Source organism: Dermacentor variabilis, chromosome 9 (assembly GCF_050947875.1).
Source record: "Dermacentor variabilis isolate Ectoservices chromosome 9, ASM5094787v1, whole genome shotgun sequence".
Classification (NCBI taxonomy): Eukaryota; Metazoa; Arthropoda; class Arachnida; order Ixodida; family Ixodidae; genus Dermacentor; species Dermacentor variabilis.
The window spans coordinates 98842305-98862510 of record NC_134576.1 but is presented as its reverse complement, the minus strand read 5'-3'; the positions used below and the strand labels follow the sequence as shown (position 1 = coordinate 98862510).

Genomic DNA, 20206 nt, shown 5'->3' with positions numbered 1-20206 from the left:
GCTGCCTGGTCATTGCAGTATCTCCGGCAACGACCTCGCTGACGAAGCTGCTAGAAAAGCACACGAAGGAGCAACCCTTGTTTCAATACCTTTATAGCGGACCGACGCAGCCCAACACTAAGGCAAGCTAGCGCACTCTTTGACATTGGAGAAGTGCCACACACCTGAATTCACTCAACATCGCTTGCATTCCCTCGATCACTCTATGCAACTGCGGCTGTTACCAGGTCTTCCGCGAAATGAGGAAACAGTGCTGGGCAGCTTACGTTTGGGCGTCGCATTCACCAATGCTTATGCATTTCTGATTGGAATGGCTGATAGCGCCGAGTGCAATGCGTGCGGTGTCGAGGAAAACATAGAACACATACTGTGCTACTGCCCATCTTTTGAAAATGAAAGGCAAGACCGCTGCACAGCTCTCAATCAACTAGATGGAAGGCCGTTCACCTTGAACAAGATCTTGGGACCATGGCCTCGCATATCGCAGCTACAAAAGGCCACAAAAGCGCTGCTGCGATATTTGAAAGAGACCGGATTGAGTCAGCGTCTGGGATCCGGACTGAGTGACCGACTGATACCTCCAGTGGGCTTTCTCTTGTTTTAATAATCCCGTCCCCCTTTCCCTTTCCCCAGTGTAGGGTAGCCAACCGGGCTCAGTCCTGGTTAACCTCCTTACCTTTCTTTTATCATTTTCTCTCTCTCTCTCTCTCCTAATCTCCTCCGCCCACCTAACTTTCTGCCGCCCGCTGCTACGCTTCCCTTCTCTTGGAATCCAATCCGTAACCCTAATGACAATCGGTTTTCTTCCCTTCTCATTACATGCCCTGCCCATGCCCCATTTTTATTTCTTGATTTCAACTAAGATGTCATTAACTCGCGTTTGTTCCCTCACCCAATCTGCTCTCTTCTTATCCCCTTAACGTTACGCCCAGCATTCTTCTTTCCAAAGCTCGTTGTGTCGTCCTCAATTTAAGTAGAACCCTTTTCGTAAGCCTCCAGGTTTCTGCCCCGTAGGTGAGTACTGGTAAGACACAGCTATTATACACTTTTCTCCAGGGGGGTAATGGCAACCTGCTGTTCATGATCTGAGAATGCCTGCCAAACGCACCCCAGCCCATTCTTGACCATTGACCATAGTTTGTCATTATTGCAGTTTTGGTATCGTACTCTAACCGAACGTTCACGTACTTTAGACGCGCATTTTTCCACTAAAAACTGCATTGTGATAGCAGTTGAAGAGGTTAAAATTTTGTAGCATGCGTCGTATTTTGTGTATTGGTCCATCACATAAAACCGCCATACTCGTTACTGAAAATCACGATAACATTAAAAAAAATTTGCTTTTTATACATAATGCGCTTAATACGAACGTACTATAGCACTGGCTTTCGCTTGCTGCATAGACTCTTTAACCTAAAAGTGCAAAAAGCGAGAGAAACTTTGTCATTCAATTTCGCTTGCGCAAACCGCCGGTTCGGCAGTGACTGTCTGCGGTAGTGTCTCCTCTCTCTGAGCCTGCTGCATTACGAGCACCGAACCTCAGGTAGTCTTGGGCTCTGCGCCTCTTTCTCTCTGCGATCACTCTCTCTCTCTCTCTCTCGTCTTCGCTGTCCATTGCATCTGTTCGTTAGTGCGTGCAGTGAAACCGTTATGATTTCGGTGAAGCACATGTTCTCCATGACGAGACAGCTGAACTTCATAACCGTTATCACATGCAAGCAGTACAGAAGGTGTGCGAGAAGGCATGCGATAATACCGGGGTCCCCCAGCTCAGAGTCCAGGCGCTCTACGCGTTAGGCGGCTATCAACAGAAAACAGCAGCCTTAGCAGTTCCATGGCCGAGCTGGAACCTGAGCACTGCGCTCGCGTGCAGACAAGTTGACCCAAAGCGCTGCATTCGGCATCGGCTCATTTCGTAATGAAACAGGTTGTAACCTTTCTTCCCCAGTGTACCATAAACCAACCATCACGCCATCGTCTTCGCGGTCATAACATGGTCGTCGTCGACGTTGTCGTTATCATCTTGCTGCTGTCGTCACAGATGCGCTTGCGTCACTCAGAAAATTGCTTGCTTTGTTCGAACATCTTTGTTTATCTGGTAACGCATTGCAGAACTCCGAACTATTATGGATAGCCAGGCGTACCTGGAGAATGCTTCCCACAACATTAATTCCCATAGTACGCGGGATCCGCGTAATTTGAGTTTCTCCTCTCGGCAGTGTTAACGCCACAACTGTATGATTGCAACAAAGCCTTTGCATGTCTCTATATCAATAGGGTTATACTTATCCTGCTATCAAGTGCAGTTTATGCGATCGTGTTGAATCTACGCAGTGTTTGAGCGCTTGGTAAGCGGATGATTCCTGTTACCGTAAAGTAATGAAAGCCATGCATGTTTTGAAATACTTTGTAGGAAACTTTATTTGTCCCCGCCTAACTGTCCGTGAAAAAACATTTTAACTTCGTTATTTTTATTCGAAAATGAGTTAATTGGCTTGCATATGTGGCTCCATCTGTCTTTATAGCTGCCCATGAGTGAATATCCTACGTACAGGTTACCCGCCGCGGTTGCTTAGCGGCTTTGGCGTTGCGCTTTTAAGCATGAGGTGGCGGGATGAAACCCAGGTCGCGGCGGCCGCATTACGATAGGGGCGAAATGTAAAAACTCCCGTGTACCGCGCATAGGGTGCACGTTATAGAAACCCAGGTGGTTGAAATTAATCCGGAGTCCCCGAAACTACGGCGTGCCTAGTAAAATCACACACACACACACACACACACACACACACACACACACACACACACACACACACACACACACACACACACACACACACACACACACACACACACACACACACACACACACACACACACACACACACACACACACACACACACGCACGCACGCACGCACGCACGCACGCACGCACGCACACACACACACACACACACACACGCACGCAGTGATATGTTACGCAGTGCAGTGTATCTTATGCAGGTATGATATGCAGTGATATGTTAATAACGGAAGTGTGCTTACCGCCACCCCTTTGTTATAGTCAACATTCACTGATATATAAGTCGTCTACTTGGCGAGAGGCGTACTTACGTAGCTACACGAAATCCCGAGGTGGGAGGTAGGCATAGGAAGGGTAGCTTTAAAGATTAGACAAATACCAACCTTGAAGTATTGTGAAAATTGTTTGCAAAGCATACACTGCTCATTTAAAAGTGATGTGCCGAAAGCGAGGTTTGGTTGTACTTGGCCTCTAAATCTAACAGATGATCTAAGTCTGCAATACACTTAATTCGATCAAGCTTGTTGGATTTAAAGGGTTAATGTCTACCGACTGTAGGGAGGAAGCGCCACGGAAGGAAGGAAGCGCCACGCAGGGTGGCGCCATCCCTCGACGCGAGGCAAAACTGCGCCGCGGAACTCACGGACCGCTGGCGTTCAAAAGAGCACAGGCAACCCTGTTTGAGCGCCGAAATATGACAGTGAAGTGTATGGTGCCCTGTAGCTGCCTTTTGAACATCGCCTAATGGAAATGACAAATAAAACGTCGGCGTAGTAGAAGTTACAGCTTGGGCGATATTGCGAACAAACATTAGGAAGAACTCGGAAGTAATATTTTTGGAATTTGTTTGGGTAGTGACTAGCGTATGTAATGCAGTCCTGCACAAAGTGTTGGGGCCAGAAACAGCCTTTTCTTAAGTTTTGACTGGTTGCCCGGGTGATCTCGTTTTGTTCCCGCAACTTGCGCGGATAACGGCTCAGCATTTTGGCTCAAGGTCACTTGAAGGTCGCCGACAACGGGAGCTCAAAGCATTTCATGCTTAAAAAGCGATATCAGAATCCTGTAAACTGCATCTGCTATGTCATCTAAAGCGGGAGAAATTGATGTAATATACCACCAATTTGAGTAGGACTTCTGCAGAACCATCGCACACATTGCAAAAATTTTACGCAAGTTGTTATTAGCACTGACTATAGGGGATTTGTAAACTGTGCTGTTCGTTTTTCTTATAGCGGCTGATTTTGGCCATTATTGTATCTAAAGGAAGTTGAGGCTCTAAATCGAATTTTTGCTTTCTACAGTTGGTAAAGTTCAGATGACTTCTTTAAATGCAACAGATTTAACCCATATCAGTGCCGCGGTTGCCTAATGAGAGCGTTTCTACGTTTCAGGGCCCATATTCGCAAAACAATCATTACGCTAGAATTGTTCCAAGACAAAATTCTACCCCTTCCTGATGTTGGACATATCGTTAGCAGAGCCGGCCGGCCAAGGGCCAAAAGCATTTGGAAGAAAACCATTCTGAAATTCGGGCCGGCCCTGATGTATTTGAATAATTGGAGTTGGTTCTTAAAGTGAAACATCATTTTAGGAGTTCTTGGCTTTAACATCGGCCTTGATTCCACTAAGGACGAAGCCGGGTGCTCGTCGGTGGCCCTGTCCCCATCGGACGTAGCCTCGGCGCTGCTTCTGGAGCACAAGCTCCTGGGAGCCACGTACTTGGCTCGGCTGCGGAAGTACCAACGCGAGCTGAACACCAGGGGCGCCGCGTGGGACAAGGTGAGCGTCGAAGAGGACCCCGTGATCCTGGCGGGCCTTCTGTGGTTCTGGCTGGACGAGCTGAAGGAGCCCGTGCTGAGCAAGCAGGATTTGACGTCGGTCGTCGTGCGACCGACGAACCCCGTCGCCGTTCTTCAGAAGCTGAACAAGGTACCGCCTCTTGCGCCACAACTGGGGCGCGAACGGAGATCGTTGTTCGGAACGCGCGTTCAGCTTCGCCTCACGCGATTGGCCTAGGCCGCGCCGACGTCGTCTGCCGAGGGTCGCGGCCACGTTTTTGGTGACGTCATAATGACGGCGCGCTCCCGTCAATGATTTTGAAACCGAGCTTGTCGTCTGCTAGGAGCAGAACGCGACGAGAACTGTTCCGTTCGAGCGATCACTGTGCACGTCTGGTGAATGCTATGGGATACAAACGGCGGCTACGGCTATAGAACGTCACGTTCGGATCTAATCAATAGTCTGATTCGAGGAAATCGAGCTTGCAATGGGAATTTGGGTTGTTGCGTTCGCGTTGCTCGAGGAGAAAGCAGAGTGTTCGGAGATGTGAAATGCGTTTGAAGAGATGGCAGAAAGCGAATTCCGGCATCGATTTCGTTTCTCGAAACTGACGGTGCGTTTCGTATAGCTCCCTGTGACGCGCAGACGGGCCCAGTCACACATATCTGTGCCACGACGTGTTGTTGCCTCTTGAAAAGCGCGCTATTGTTCTCGTCATTGTCTTTTTTGTTTTCGCTGAGCGCGACGCCAAATAGCGACCATGCAGAGAAACTAATAGCATTAAATTGTAGTGGTCATAGGTATCCTTACTTGAGAACGCGTTGAAGCTTGATGAGAAAGAAATATCTTTTTTTATATAAAAATTTTATTCATTGGAAGGCAAGAATGATTTCGTTTTGTAGTATATGGTCCCCAAATAGACGACAAACGAGTCACGTAAACTTGCGGAAAGCTCACCGCTTGCCGATTGGCTGCTCTCTCCCTCCAGTTCTCACAAATTTTGCGGATCGCCCACTTCGTGACGTTGCAGCGACCGAACGCGCTCCGTTCCGAACAAGGATATCCGATTCCCCGCTGTTCGCGCGAATTTATTCATTGAGAGGAACATAATTTCGCGTATGATCGTCTGAGCATACGACGATCTACTATAAAAAACCAGTATGGCCTATGTTCAATATGATATGTGGGAACATGCGGGTTTTTATGTGGGATCCGCATACGCTCATACGGGATAATCGGATATGGGGCGTATGAGGTTTATTGGATAGGGTCGTCACATTGACCGCAACGGTGTTGCCCCTGGAAGTGCAATTCAAAGAAGCTCGATCTTTAATTCCTCAGCTATGTTGACATATTTCTTGCACCGAACAAAAATAGAGCACTCTAGCGTTTTATGCTAAGCTAGAGCTTCTTTTCCTTTTAAGCTTTCTTTGTACATCTGTATTCAATGCCACAAGTATCACAGTAAGCCTGCCATGGCAGCTTCGCTCGCGCATAGAAGTGGCCCAGGGACATTTGACAGAGGCTGTACACATCGCTTCTCGCGCTCAACTGCAGGCAACCCGCTTCACGACCGAGTACCTCGTGAGATTCGTGGCGCGACTGCAGCTGCCCACACTCGCGGAGAGGCGCAACGTGATACGGCGGCTGACGAGCGCGCTGTGCCACCAGACGCTGTCCATCGACGGCATCCAGCGTCCGGCCGTGGCCGGCTGGGCCAAGATGCGCACCGGCACCGCGGCGCGGGCCACCGAATTCATGGAGGTGCTGCACGACGCCGTGATCGGGGACCCGCCCTCCGTCAGCCACGCCACGCCCACGCAGAAGCAGAACGGGGCTCTCACCAACGGTGCTTCCACTTCCGCGGACAAAAACTTTCGCGGAATCAACATCATGGCGTCGGCGATCGCCAGGTAGCGGCGGATACGGTTGCACACTCCGGATGCATGGTCAGCTGAAACGGACCAAGCTTTCTTGTCTGTGGAACGCTTTCGCGCGCCTCTGGTTCAAAGGTCGAAGCCTCCAGGAGCTGCCGCTCGAGGAGGGCGTGTTAAACGCAAGTGCGCGAAGCTGCGACTGAATTCGCATGCCGTTTATTGATGACGAAGACTTCGAGCGAGCGGATCCTTGTTGTGCGGAGGTTCACGGGGAGCTTTGTTGGCTGCGAGACCTTGTATGTGAACTTCCGAGTATCATTGAGCGCGTGACGAGGTTCCAAGTACTTGGTCTGCCACATCCACGACTACATGCGTTTGTGTCGTTCTCGCACATTGTCGTTCGCCTTCCCACTGTCCCGAAAAGCCAACGTTTTCTATTTAATATTGTTGTTAAGCTTACCCGTACTCAGGCTTCCGAAAACACGGGCTGCAGGAGACCTAGCAAAGTGACACACAACTTGAGACACATTACAGAAGGCGTTCTGGACGTTTTCGTTAAGGTTGGTTCGTCACACGAGTGGCACTGATGGCAGCAAAAAGGTTCTTTTTTTTTACCGCGCTTTTATTCTGGTCACTCGCTCTTACATGTAATGGCGGCTTTTGAGGACTTATTTCAGTTCCGCTACGCAATGAAGAGAAGGCGACTTGTGGAGTCGCGTATTTTTCACAAATGAGTGTCTGATTAATGGTATAGTTTCCGTTGCAGTTATACTTTAAACCATTTATTTTTGCTTGTTTCGCAGCCTCCCGTCTACTTTGTCTGCGGGAACGGCGGGTAGGTGTAAGTGACGCCAATAATAATGAGGGACAGTAGGGGGGAATGGTGGTTGAGATATAAGAGCGAACAGAAAAACTAGCTGATTTAGACTACACGTTCTTCGAAATGGCAGAGGGCATGGTAAGTCATCGGACTCTCCAGTTATCATTTCGCTTGAGAATGACGAACGTTACTCGTTCACAGCTGAGCTCACGTTAAGCAGCGGAGCGCCTTTTCAGGATCCTCGTAAGAACTCGGGGCAACCAAAGCGTCACGCACTTCCGGTTTTTTGCTGAAGTTGCGCTTACCGAGTGCGTTCACTATACTGAAGGGTATGGCAGGTCATGTGACCGACTGCGCGCAAACACATGTACAATAAATGGCTATGACGTATTGCAAGAAATGAAAAAAAAAAACGAAAATGAAAGTGTTGTAGAAAGTCTTGATCAACGCATTAAGACGCTTGGAGCCCGCATAAGTGCTCTAAGAAGGGATGAAAGTTATTACGTAGATACTTTGACGGGTCCAGCGCGCCCTCAGAGCTTGTTTAAAAAGGAATCATTGTCAATGCTGTCTTTGACGGTTTTATCTGTGTCCAAGAAGATGTTGGTGTCAGGAAAGCGTAGACGTCATGGTACGCTCTCTGTAGCATCATGCTCAAATGCTCGTCTCACAGCACACTGTAATGGTCCTCCGGAATAGTGAAGTGCTTGAAAACAAAACGTTCCAAATGTTTTCGCTTCCACTCCAAGCAGAGCTGTGGGCGGCAAACCACAGGTATATGTTGCAGCCAAGTTACGTTTATTTTGTAGATTTCAAGAATGATCCCTCCGGTAGCGAAGTCGCTGGCTTGAAGTAGTGCCATGTGCACAATCAAAGCAAAATACACGAATGGCTAAATTAACCAAAGAGCAAGAAGCTTTGCTGGAAGCTTCTGCCTGTGGCAAAACGAGGTCAGCTTAAGTTCCGCGAATGCGGTGACAGTACAAAGCCCGATTAGCAATAAACACAGAAGTGGGGAAGTTGTTGGCGAGCGGTGTGACTGTCTCTTTTGTTTATGCGCCTACTCCTTATGCAGAAACTAGTGGGCTTCTTTCCAAAAGTTAGTTTCTGCCTACTACCGAGACAAATTGTATTTTCTTCCTGAACTTGTTCATTACCAAAGAAGCAGACATACAAAACATAAAAAGAAACACTGTGTAGGCAGTCAAGCATGTCAATCATTTTTCCGAAGTGGAATACGCGATGTTTTCATATTCATATTAATTGAAGAAGCTGACTGAAGCACAAGGTTGCCCTGCACAGCAAAGGTAAATCTTAACCCGAAACCACTTGTATGATAAGACATGCGAACGCGAATGGCTGCCTGCGTAAATTTTTTGTGCAGTAATTCATGGACCGCACATTTAAAAAGAAATGCTGATGTAAAAAGGATCTCTTGGTAGTACTGTATTAGGAGGCATAGGGTGGCTGCTGTGGACGTAACTTTTTCTTCTGTCTACCATGTTACATATTCCCATATCAAAGCAGCCTGTGAAAAGCTTTACTGTACATATGTAATATAACGAATCACTGGCCACTCAACCTCTGTATATCCATGTCAATGCTGTATTTGCTTCCAGCTAAGGAGTTGGTAATACGCACTTTCGGACACGGTAAGCCACGTCTTCTGTATGCATAAGAGTCCAAGTCTTCAGAAGCCCCTGTACGTAAAAAGGGCTACTACATCTTGTGCCTGCGCGATTCAATTTCTTCGTCATGCGTATGACCTTTTTTGGTTCTTTGTTCGTTTGAACCAAAACTTGCCGCATGAGCGCCTGCTCACTGCTCACAGGGTGGTCCGCGTGTGAAGGGTTGCAAAAGGCGTGAAAGATTATAAAAAGAAGGTTGTGAAAAGTGGCCGATTGGTTTTCAAAGCAGCGATTACAGCAGAAACGAATGCTCAAGCGACCCTTGCTGATCTTTGCTGAGGAGGTTTCTTTCTGCGGAAGAGTGTGGCCTGTGGTTGCTTGCTGGCTCTCAGTAACAAAAGCAAGCATTCTTCACAGTTTTGAGCATGGATGAGGTGTTTCCTTTAATAGTGGTCACGAGTGTACGTAGAGGAGTATTTCAAGAAAAGAAAGGAATGGGCTCACTGTTAAATGTGCTTTTTTTTCAGTACGGGTGCCTTGGAATACCTGACCGCGATAGAACGCTGTCCACTGTACTTTCAGTTATCAAGGCTGATGGAAATGAAGTTTCGAGCTTAAGCAAGTGAGCTACGGTAAAGCATGTTTGCGTCCGTTCGATCAAACGAACTGTGTTACCTTAGGAGCACGAATTCAGTTTTTTTCGTTAATTTATACGTTGCTTGGCGTAAAACTCGTGCTCAAATAACAGTTTGTAATTACGAGACTCATGTTTTGAATGTAAGCTTCCAGGAAACGCTTCTTGAAAGATTCATAACGTTGACTTTACATATTTAGTGATTATTGCTGTATTGTCGTTCATGGCTTGTACAGATCACTCCGGATAAGCTGTGTTCTGCCTTCATGTGGCTGTTCAAAATAAAGGAAAAAAAAAATGACTTTATGTAGAATGACTGGTTGGTCGTGTTTGGGGATGACGAGGCCGCCACAACTCCCATTTCCTATGCTATGGGAGACCTAGAGCTATCATTTACAGGTTGCGACAACATAAAGCTGAACGAAATGGAAATTTTCTACGATGCAAAGGTAATTTGAATGAAACATAGGACCACGTAGAATTACTGTCGTTTTATATTGAGCAATCATACGTGGGAGCGGCCCGCGACGTACTAATACGCGTTCTGCAGGACTGTAAAATAAAAGTTACTCAATCAATCAATCAATCAATCAATCAATCAATCAATCAATCAATCAATCAATCAATCAATCAATCAATCAATCAATCAATCAATCAATCAATAAGCCCGTGCACCGATTTGATCACTCCTTCAGCGTGTTTCAGAAACGTGAACAGGTAAGAACACATCGTCCACAGGATGCATTCAGTGAGAAGTTACCTGTGATTATTTTTTTTATTTTTTATTTTATTTAGAAATACCTACGGGCATTTAGGGAAGCATTGGGTAAGACGGAGGGGGGTGGGGGTGGATTACGGTTACTTAAACGTAAAACAAGCTTTATTCAAAACAAAAAAGAAGGCATCGACGTAACAAAAGCAATACTCGTATAACGCAATAGCCCGCAACGTCGAAAGTCAACGGAAAAATTCAAGTAAAACGAAAACTAAAACAGGAGCAAACGCACGCGGAATGAAACTTCTGTCTACTACATCAAGGACATTATATTACCGTGCAACCGCACAAACGCGAGGAAGGACACATCAACTGGTGAATCACAGCAACGAAAACCGAGAGAAAGAAAAGGACACTGGAGCCAGCGACCTCTTTCATCGACGATAGGCTGCACGTTCCCATGTTACGAAAGGTGCGCGAACTCACGCATGATTTATTCGAAATACTAAATAGGGAACATAAGACACCCACGGAATATATGTACCACACATCAATGAAGATGCTAGATCGGTATATAGAGAGCTACAGGGAAAAAAAAGGCAGAAGGAAAAATGGAGCCACGGAAGGACTAGAGGGCTCAGACGACAAAGTATTCGACCAGTCGACTGCGAAATATGTCGTGGTTGGATTAGCACGAGTGCAGTGGAGTGTCGTGGAGGATTAGCACAGATTAGCATGAGTCAGAGCTGAAAAATCGAAAGCATGTGGACTCCGCGACGTCCAGCATGCTTCTTTCACATTTGATATGAATGGACCAGCTGTGCGAATGAATCGAGCAAATAATGTTAAAGGGGCAATGTTGCGGCGAGTACTTGATGGTTACAATGAAAGCTCGAGCTTTAGTTGGGTTAGACTTAAATCATAAGTACAGGTGCCTTGAATGAAGCGTCTTGCCCTATTTTGGACGCCCCCCCCCCCCCCCCCCCCAGAAGGTCGATAACATATTTTTGATAGGGAGACCATTAGAATACGCGTACTCAATGGTTGTGAAATTCAGACGACGTTTACAAGTGCTATGCAGGCGGCAGCTTTTAGTCTACGGTGAATGGGCGCCAATGTGCGAGAGATGCAGCGCCACATCAACGAAACAGAAAGTACGAGCGACGACGGACGGGGTCACACCATCGATCGGAAATACAAGTGACGCCGATGGCTTGCCCACATGTCGACCTCCGACACACCACTGTCACTAGGATGTGTGTTCTCACTGCGTTCGCACACGCTCGGGTCGTCCTTTCCATCTCAAAGAGACTATCGTGCAGTCATTGCATTATTGTCAAGCTTTTTTTGTTGTTGTTGTTGATCTTCCGCTCACGTTGCCTGGATGTCTGTCTGGCCGAGTAAATTATACCAGTGTATGATGCAGTGTAATCGAGGGCGGTGACTTCGGAAGCCGATCATGTATTGGCGATTTGAGTCCTATAGCAAGGGTCGCAATATGGTTCCTAACGCGGGTGGATTCCGGAGACAGTGCAACGTCAGAGCAATCAAACGTGTCATAGCACTGATCTATAGAGATAACCAATAAATGTCCACAGCTGCGTATCTCATCAGGTATATGCCAGGAAGCTATTGGTAGGCATTGACTGATCACCTTCCGATGGTTCCTGGCTAATATTGTAGTTAGTGCTTAGAGTGCAGATAATTCTTGACGCTACACGCGTGATTTCATAGGCTGCGTGAGCCGCCATTTACGTCTCGCGACGCTTCGGGAAATGCTACAAGGCAAGCTACCGAAGTTTTGGTGCCACGCCACCCGACAGGAAAGTCAGAGAACTGCGAGAATTGAGTATCGTAGTCTTGCTGCAGTACCCTTTCGACTCGCACAAAATGACACCAGGAAGAAACGTCCGTGGCTCCTGCGTAAGGTCTCCTGCTCCATTACGCAAACTTGGATGGGCTCGAAAAAGAAAGGCGGTCGTCGTAGGTGTGATGAAAGAGTTATAGCCACCGCAGGGTATACGACCTTACCACTACCGCAATCAACACACGCAGGGCAAGGTCTTACGGCGATACAGCGGTTGTAACAAAGAAAGCAGCAACTGTAGACCAATTTGTTTCATTAGATTACCGTCTATGCGAAAAATGTAGTTGGCGGCAACCGCGACCGTGTCCGGAGGTCATGGGCCTTGTGGCGATGCGGTGGTCACTTGCGATGGGCAACCTCGAAAGAATGCTTTGTATACTTCCACATATGGCGACATTCTCTGCGCACACGACTCTGCCGCCGAGACGACAAACAGTTCTCGGAAGATCCGGGAGCCTTGGCCGAAGAACTCTAGGACGCACAATCAAGGCCGTGAAAGCGCAAATGCGCTCATTGAAGGTGACTGGACATGCCGTATGTCCCAGCTAACGTTAGATAAGCTTTTTACAAAAATAAAATAAAGAAAAATATTTAAAAAAAAACCATTGTGAAACGTACGATTATAAGAATTACGGTGTTCGGTTGTCAGAGGTCTGACGACCAAACACCGTCGGTCTTAAAATGTTAATTTGCACCATGTAAAATCTTATCATTGTTAACGGCTTAGTTAACGTTAACTGGGGCGTTATACGCACACACACTCTCGCCCCCCCCCCACCCGCACGCACGCACGCACGCACACGAGCGTTGTGATTGTATGTAAATGGACGTTCATGTGTTGGTGTGTGCACATAGACTTCACTTCTTCGTAGTCATCCTTATTTCCCTCTTACCACTTCCCAATGTGCAGTTTAGCCAACCGGGTGAGACCTTGGCTAACATCCTTGCATTTCCTTCTGTATCCCTCGCTCTCCTGACTCTTGTAGACTTTTGATGTTGTACTACGACAGGGCTGCTACATTCACCGCTCAACAATACCTACATGAAGTTCGTGGAACTATTGGGTCGCAGTGGGCCACACCTCTTTGTAAAAGACTGCGTGAAAAGATTAGATAGATAGATAGATAGATAGATAGATAGATAGATAGATAGATAGATAGATAGATAGATAGATAGATAGATAGATAGATAGATAGATAGATAGATAGATCTCTTTCAAAGGAGCGACGTATGCGGGCGTAGAAGTATTTACGTGCACGTTAATCTAGAAGTGAGGGGAAGAGCAGAGGAAAATGTCCTTGAACAAAAAGGGCAGAAGAAAGTATAAATAAATAAATAAATAAATAAATAAATAAATAAATAAATAAATAAATAACGCAACTTGCTATCCTGATTTCACTTTGGAGTCTAGATTGTCCAAACGTATGTCTTCTTGCCTTGGCTGCTTCATTTTACACGGTTTACGTTACAGTCCGAATACTAGCTAGAGTTTTCCGAAGCAGTCAATTGATTCAAGACTATCAAACGAGGAATCCAGTGCTTGACGTTGCAAGGATGGCGAGTGCCAGGAACCTAAAATGCGCCCACGTGCCAAGGGGCCCGGACTGATTGCTGCCATATTTGCTTTGTATACGTCCCTTCCATCACTGTGCGCTTGACGACGACAGCATGTAAGGAATCCAGTTTCAGCACGTCGGCTTAGAATTGTGTCGTGTAGACATACGCAGGTGGCTCGCTGGTAGCGGTTCGCCGGCACAGTGTTGCCAACTCCAGCTGTGGGAAATGATTGTGGGTCTGCGGTGGCCGCTTATTTCGACCGATTCTTTCTAGCACCCGCTGTGGCAGCTTAGTGGCTATGGGGTGGCGCAGCTGAACTCGAGAGCGCTGGTTTGGTCCCGGCCGCGGCGGCCGCCTTTTGATGGGGCCCAAATGCAAAAAGAAAGAAAGAACGCTCGTGTACTACATTGAGGCACGCGAACCCCAGGTGGTCAAAATTATCGGCATGTTGGCTCAGGCTTGAACGCAGTATTGGTGAAGCCACCCGTTTTAAGTGTCGATCTGAAACAGAACTTGCAGTGGCTACCATCTGTGCCATACGGCGATGTACTCACTACCTGGGACTGAGCAGAATCTCAATAAAGTTGTTACCACCTACGGCCTGTGCAGACCGAGGCACAATGAGTTTTATTACACAGCACACACGCACTAGAGTAGGCGTAACCGTAGTACCAGGTGACGTGATAAGAGTGACGCCGTCAGCGGCATCTGGTGACGTGGTGTTCAACTAGAATGGGTTTGAAACATTCTCGCATTTCACGACCGTTCTCTGCAAGAGAAAAGAAAATTTTGCGCCAAAGTGCAATTCCTGCCGACTCTCGCTTCCCAAACATCTACGTCAACGCATAAATGGAAAACATCCGCTCAGTCCAACGAGAGTACTGCTCGCTTTGGTCGTGCGCGTCCCCACACAATTCGCCGTAATCGCATCTGCATGTCATTTGCGTCTTCCCTTATTCCGGTATATTCGTCTGCGCTATAGTGCGTCCACGCTATCGTAAGGGACTCTAAAAACGACCACTTGTACCGGAACAGTTATGTCGCAAGCAGCGCGACATTTAGCAGCCCCCCCATAATTGGGGGCAATTGTGACGGAGGATGACTTAGAGATAACCGCTGTGCCACGCCAGGGCCTTGCCGCTTTCATGCGACTGAACGACCGGTCGTCCCGCGCTCAGCCGGACAGAAGGAGTTTACCTCCGGCCCTGAAACGTAACTCCACCGGACGCGACACGAGTAGTGGCACAGCGACGAGGATGCTGTCCCCGCGCGCCGAGCTGTGGCTCAAACTGGGCCGAACCTGCAACCTCAGCCTGGGCTGCATGGGAATGGTGAGCAATGCAGCTATCAAAGAAAGTATTGAAGGATTGGGCTTGTCGCCTTTGTTTTCCTTCGTGCTTTGTAACAGCACCATGCAACGCGGTTGAGCTTATCTTGCCCACTCGACTATGCAGTCCATGCAGTCTACTCGTGCTTTTTGACACAGAAGCCTTGCACATGAAAAAAAAAAGAAAGAAAGGCGCGTACAGTGGAATGTAATAAACTGTGGAGTATTTTCTGCGAGCTTTATCAAAACAACATCAAAGGCAGCCGAATATGTTGAGGTGTGCCAGTATCGGGCTTCTCGCAACCCCGCAGAGCATAGCGTTTCTTCAACGTGTTCATAACTTAAGGCGCGCGCCCACACAGCATTACATTCTCACAGATCAATTCAATAAATAACGCACGTTCCCGGGACATCAAGACTGCTCGACGCATTGCACCAGCGCGAATATTGTCGAATGCTCTTGGAAGGCCTACTAAGCACCGTGAGAAGGAATTTCGCCTTGGAGATAAAATCTTTAGGAAAGCTATCAGAATTACCTTCAGCTAACTTTACAGAACACACGCCCAATTGCATATATAGTGAGATTCGCAGAAGGGTTGAAATCTGGGCCAGTTGGTATGCTCCGCTGGCCTCTGGGACTACACCGATTCTAATAAACCTCAGTTGATAGTCCAGTCGTTGTGGTGTGAACCTCTCCTCTTGTCCTTTGTGTTGTTGACTGGTTTTTTTCGTTCAAATAGTGAGATTCTTCTGCCAGAGCACCGACTCGGCTACAAAAGTCGCTCTATAACAAACTTGAGTTTCTAACATACGCAGCCGTCTTCCAGTGCTAAAGTGTTATTCCAGGTAACCTGCCTAAGTTACCTCAAGTAGTCGCGAATGCACCGTCTCATTAACTGCCATTGCCACTGCTAAACATATTCATTAATCCTGGGTCCAATTTATTTATTCATATAACCCGTGTAGGTTACCTCTGACGGGCACCGTTGAACGTAAGTATAAAGGTGAGTTCGAGGGCCAATTTTTGTCCACGCGTGGAGCGGACTTGTGTGTGAACGGGTTGTCGATCACGTGGCATATACAGGGTCTCATTCTGGCGCTGACCGGTGTGGCGCTGCTGGACCTGGTCGAGATCTACGACTCGAACATTTCAAGCGTATCGCAACTCATCACCACACGCTGCGTCGGCGGCCTGCTCGGCTCCCTACTAGGTGCGTGTCGCGGAGAAGGAGTACCTCTTTCTTGTGGTAACCGATATGAAACCAAGTAGGTTCGTAATCTCAGACTGTAAAAAAGGTGGGGTGGACAAACATTCACGCGTAACCAAGTTTAAGAACCGCTTCGTAATTGTGGACCGTTCCTTGGATTGAAGTGCCACGACCGCGGTTGCATACACACAGCGGTGTTTCGGTCGGCGCTTTGTTTCAGGAGGCAAGCTGTACGACATTTACAACGTGCAGATCATGTCCATACTGGTGATGGCGATTGCCTGCGTGACGGTGCTCATGATTCCGCTTAGCGGAAGCCTGCCGCTTGCTCACGCCATGGTCTTCTTCGGCGGGATCAGCTCGGGCGCCTTCGACACCGGTGAGGCACATATTTGCGCTGCGTATACGCCACGAAAACGCGGAAACGTGGAAGAACTAAAGCTGACGTACATCGAACGGGACTGCGCAGGCGCGAACGTGTGGATCATCAACCTGTGGCCGGGGAACAGCAGCCCGGCGCTGCAGGTCTTCCACTTGGCCTTTGGCGTCGGCTGCCTGCTGACACCGCTCATCGCCGAGCCCTTCCTGTCCACCGGCCATGGCGGCTCGTCGCTGAACCAGACGGCCACCAACCTGAGCGAGCACTTGAGCCCCAACGACACTGACTACAGCCCGTTGGAGCCCCCGACCGGAACCGACGAGAGCCGGGTCTACTACGCGTTCGGCATAGTCAGCGCCTTCCACCTTGTCCTGGTCGTTGCCATGGTGGCGCTCTACTTGATCGACAACGCCGACACCAAGCCTCCCCGGGGGGATGGCACCCCCGGGTGCAAGAAGGAGTCTCCCGAGGAGGTGCGCTTTGCCCGCATCGTGCTGGCCCTGCTGAGCGCCTACGTGTGCGTCTACGTGGCACTCGAGTGCACGTCGTCCCAGATGCTCACCGCGTTCGCCGTGAAGAGCGATCTGCACTTCCCCAAATCGGCGGCCGCTCGCGTAGCGGCCGTCTACTTCTTCTGCTTCGCGGCGAGCCGCCTGGCGGCCGCACTGGTCACTATCAAGATGTCGCCTCTTCAGATGCTCGCCCTCTCCAACGTCATAATCTTCGTCGCGGCCGCCGTGCTCGTGGTATGGGGCTCCAGCAGCGGCGCGGTGCTTTGGGCGTGCAGCGCGCTCACGGGCATCGGCCAAGGTCCCGTGTACGCGGCCGCGGTCGCGTGGATCGTCGCCTACATTAACATCAGTAACATGATGATGTCCGTCGTCCTAATCGCGGCGGGCATCGGCGCACTTTCGCCGCCTCTTCTCGTGGGTCAGTTCTTAGACCACAGTCCAAACCTGTTCCTCTACGTATGTTTCGCGGCGGTCTTGCTGTGCGTAGTGTTTTTTGTCGCCATGTACTTTTACGTTCGAAAAAGGCCGCTGCTAAACGCAGATAAAGACGTGTGCGTTAGTGGAACTTGCGAAAAACCTCTCGAACGAAATGCTTTCGCTCTAGCGACGTCTCCGCCCCCTGCAGCCAGATTCACCGCTCCGCAGGACACGATCGTTTCCCGAGTAGTTCAATAAACATAACCGGCAGCATTGGAACTTCAACATGCCTTTCTTTTTGCCAGGACACACAATACAAGACAGATTTTCATTTCGCGAAAGGCGTGTTCATGGGTACGTGCACACTACAGCACCTGTTGCACGCAGGTAAGCGACATGTAACCTTCACAGGTTGCCTTATCTATTCCCCTGCCAACCGGGCACGTCCTCGCTTAACCTCCCTACCTCCCCCTCTTCGTCTCTCTCTCTCTCTCTCTCTCTCTCTCACACACACACACACACACACACACACACACACACACACACACACACACACACACACACACACACACACACACACACACACACACACACACACACACACACACACACACACACACACACACACACACACACACACACACACACACACACACACACACACACACACACACACACACACACACACACACACACACACACACACACACACACACACACACACACACACACACACACACACACACACACACACACACACACAGCTTGGCCCAGCGGCCATGTACAAGTGACCAAAATGCTGCTTGGGCTCGGCATTCACCACTCTTAGCCCGGAAAGTCACACAGGACGCCAGCTGCAACTCCGCGCTTGGTGCAGAGTGGCGCTATACGCGCTACGAAAGATGTATCGCCGCCCGGTGCTCTGTAGCTGTGTTCAGGTGCAATTCTATAGAATGAGCGCATAGCAGTCGGCCAGGCTTCGTGAGAGAAATCACAGTGCTCTCTCGTCTCGCGCAATATCGTGGCTGGTATCGCAGCGCGAAGAATCAAGGATAATTAAACAGGGTCACAATGCTGCATTATGTCGCCGCTTAATACCCGTCTCTATGGACGGTCTCACCGAACCGCGGCACATTGAATCAAGGTGTTTGCATCCATCGCCGCCAAGAAGACTACAAGGCTTCGCCGACATCATATAGCATCTGCCTATTCCGCAGGGGGCCCCTGGTTCCCCCAGAAAACCACAGCATGACAATAATATCTATTACCTCGTTCTTTTCACCGTCCCTACTGCTAGCACCTCAGAAAAAAAAGGTGTGCAGGTTCCACCCTTTCCACCCTTGCATTGTGGAAAACGACGTTGCGCGAAGCATTTCACCGGCAACTGACTATCCAGATTTCTTTCTGGGGGTTCCGGGAAGCGCTACCATCCAGGCCAAAGTGTTTTCGTAAATCGAGTAGTTGTAATTCAGGAAAATTCCGCAATGGACGAGTTGGTTCGACGTGCCTAACACTGTTGCGCAGAGCGACGAAGGGACAGGACTTGAGCGAGAAAACAACACGCGACACCTGAGCGCGAACTATCAACTGAAAAATAAACCAGTTGATAGTTTACGCTCAGGTGCCGTGTGTTGTTTTCTCGCTCAAGTACTCTCCCTTCGTCGCTCTGCACAAAAGTGTTAAGTACGAGCAGTTGTGTTTGTGTGTGTGTGTGTGAGGAGCAGACATGAGCACCCTCACGAGGGCCTTCTTCATCCTCATCTGCCCTCACGTTGTGAGGTGAAGGTGAGAATCGCCTTCGGGAATATTGGTGAGGGTGAGGTGAGGGAGGGTGGGGTGACGATGTTGGGCTAAATGAGGAAGAGGCGTTTCACGTTGTTCAAGTGCATAAAAGTCACTGCGATGGTATGCTTAGAGAGTTTAAAGTTAAAAGTTTTGAGGAGCCTCGGCAGGTAGTCTCTCTAACGCAGATAAACATCGAAGCCCACATTTAACTGACTAGAGTCATAAATGGCCGCTGCTGTTAGCTGTAGCTAAACCTATTGAAAGTTGTAGCCTCTGAAAGCACCATTTAGAGCGGGAGGAGCGACGTCGACGTTTTGGCGTCACTCCGAGATTGTATTTTGTTTTTGAATTATCACCACGGATCAGCGAACTCCATTGTCTCAAGAAAACAGCCTGGAATTTACCTATTCTTGCTCTAACTGAACGAACGAAAATTTGAGTGAGGATTTTCAGGCACTGATAGCGTTTGGTGACATGTGAACTAAAAAAAATATCAAGATGAAGAAAAAAAGAAACCTTCTACAATACAATCAAAACACATTTGGTTTAAGCTAGCGCATGACAAAGACATTCGAGCGACTTTATTTACAGTAAACATGCAGCTTAAGTGTTTTAGCTCAACCTGTACAACATCAAGCTGTGGCACTTATTTTCAAGAATAAGCACAGAAGAATAGCTGAATATACTAACACGTAGTTGCTTACTATATATTCACAAATTCCGACAAATCAACTGTTTTGAAATCTCCGCAGCTAGCCTGAAACATTCGGCATAAAGAAACAGCGCTAGCAATTTCTTAGAAACACGACAGCACTGAGTAGTCATACCATACATTCGTGTTCCATCTAGTTCGCTATGCAGTGCAAAAAATAGTGGTCATCTCCATGCTGTTAACAAACG

General features: G+C 48.4%; 2 protein-coding genes across 3 annotated transcripts in view; both read left to right on the top strand.

The window, feature by feature from the left end:
- LOC142557174 (protein tyrosine phosphatase domain-containing protein 1-like) overlaps positions 1-9828 on the top strand; it is a 120365-nt gene extending 110537 nt beyond the window's left edge. The window contains exons 11-12 of the mRNA XM_075668841.1: positions 4431-4730; positions 6138-9828. Coding sequence (XP_075524956.1) covers positions 4431-4730; positions 6138-6497 — 660 coding nt within the window. The 3' untranslated portion in view covers positions 6498-9828. The remainder of the gene's footprint in view (positions 1-4430; positions 4731-6137) is intronic.
- A 5016-nt stretch (positions 9829-14844) lies between these two features.
- Positions 14845-18052, top strand: LOC142557173 (sodium-dependent glucose transporter 1A-like). 2 transcript variants are annotated; one of them, XM_075668839.1, is made up of 4 exons: positions 14845-15009; positions 16090-16216; positions 16434-16592; positions 16683-18050. In XM_075668839.1, exons 1-4 carry the CDS (start codon positions 14935-14937, stop codon positions 17777-17779), a joined length of 1458 nt encoding a protein of 485 aa, XP_075524954.1. In that variant the 5' UTR covers positions 14845-14934; the 3' UTR covers positions 17780-18050. The 2 variants fall into 2 exon arrangements, with proteins under 2 accessions (XP_075524954.1, XP_075524955.1); XM_075668840.1 differs by lacking the exon at positions 16090-16216 and having other exon boundaries at positions 16466-16592; positions 16683-18052.
- The last annotated feature ends 2154 nt before the right edge of the window (positions 18053-20206 follow it).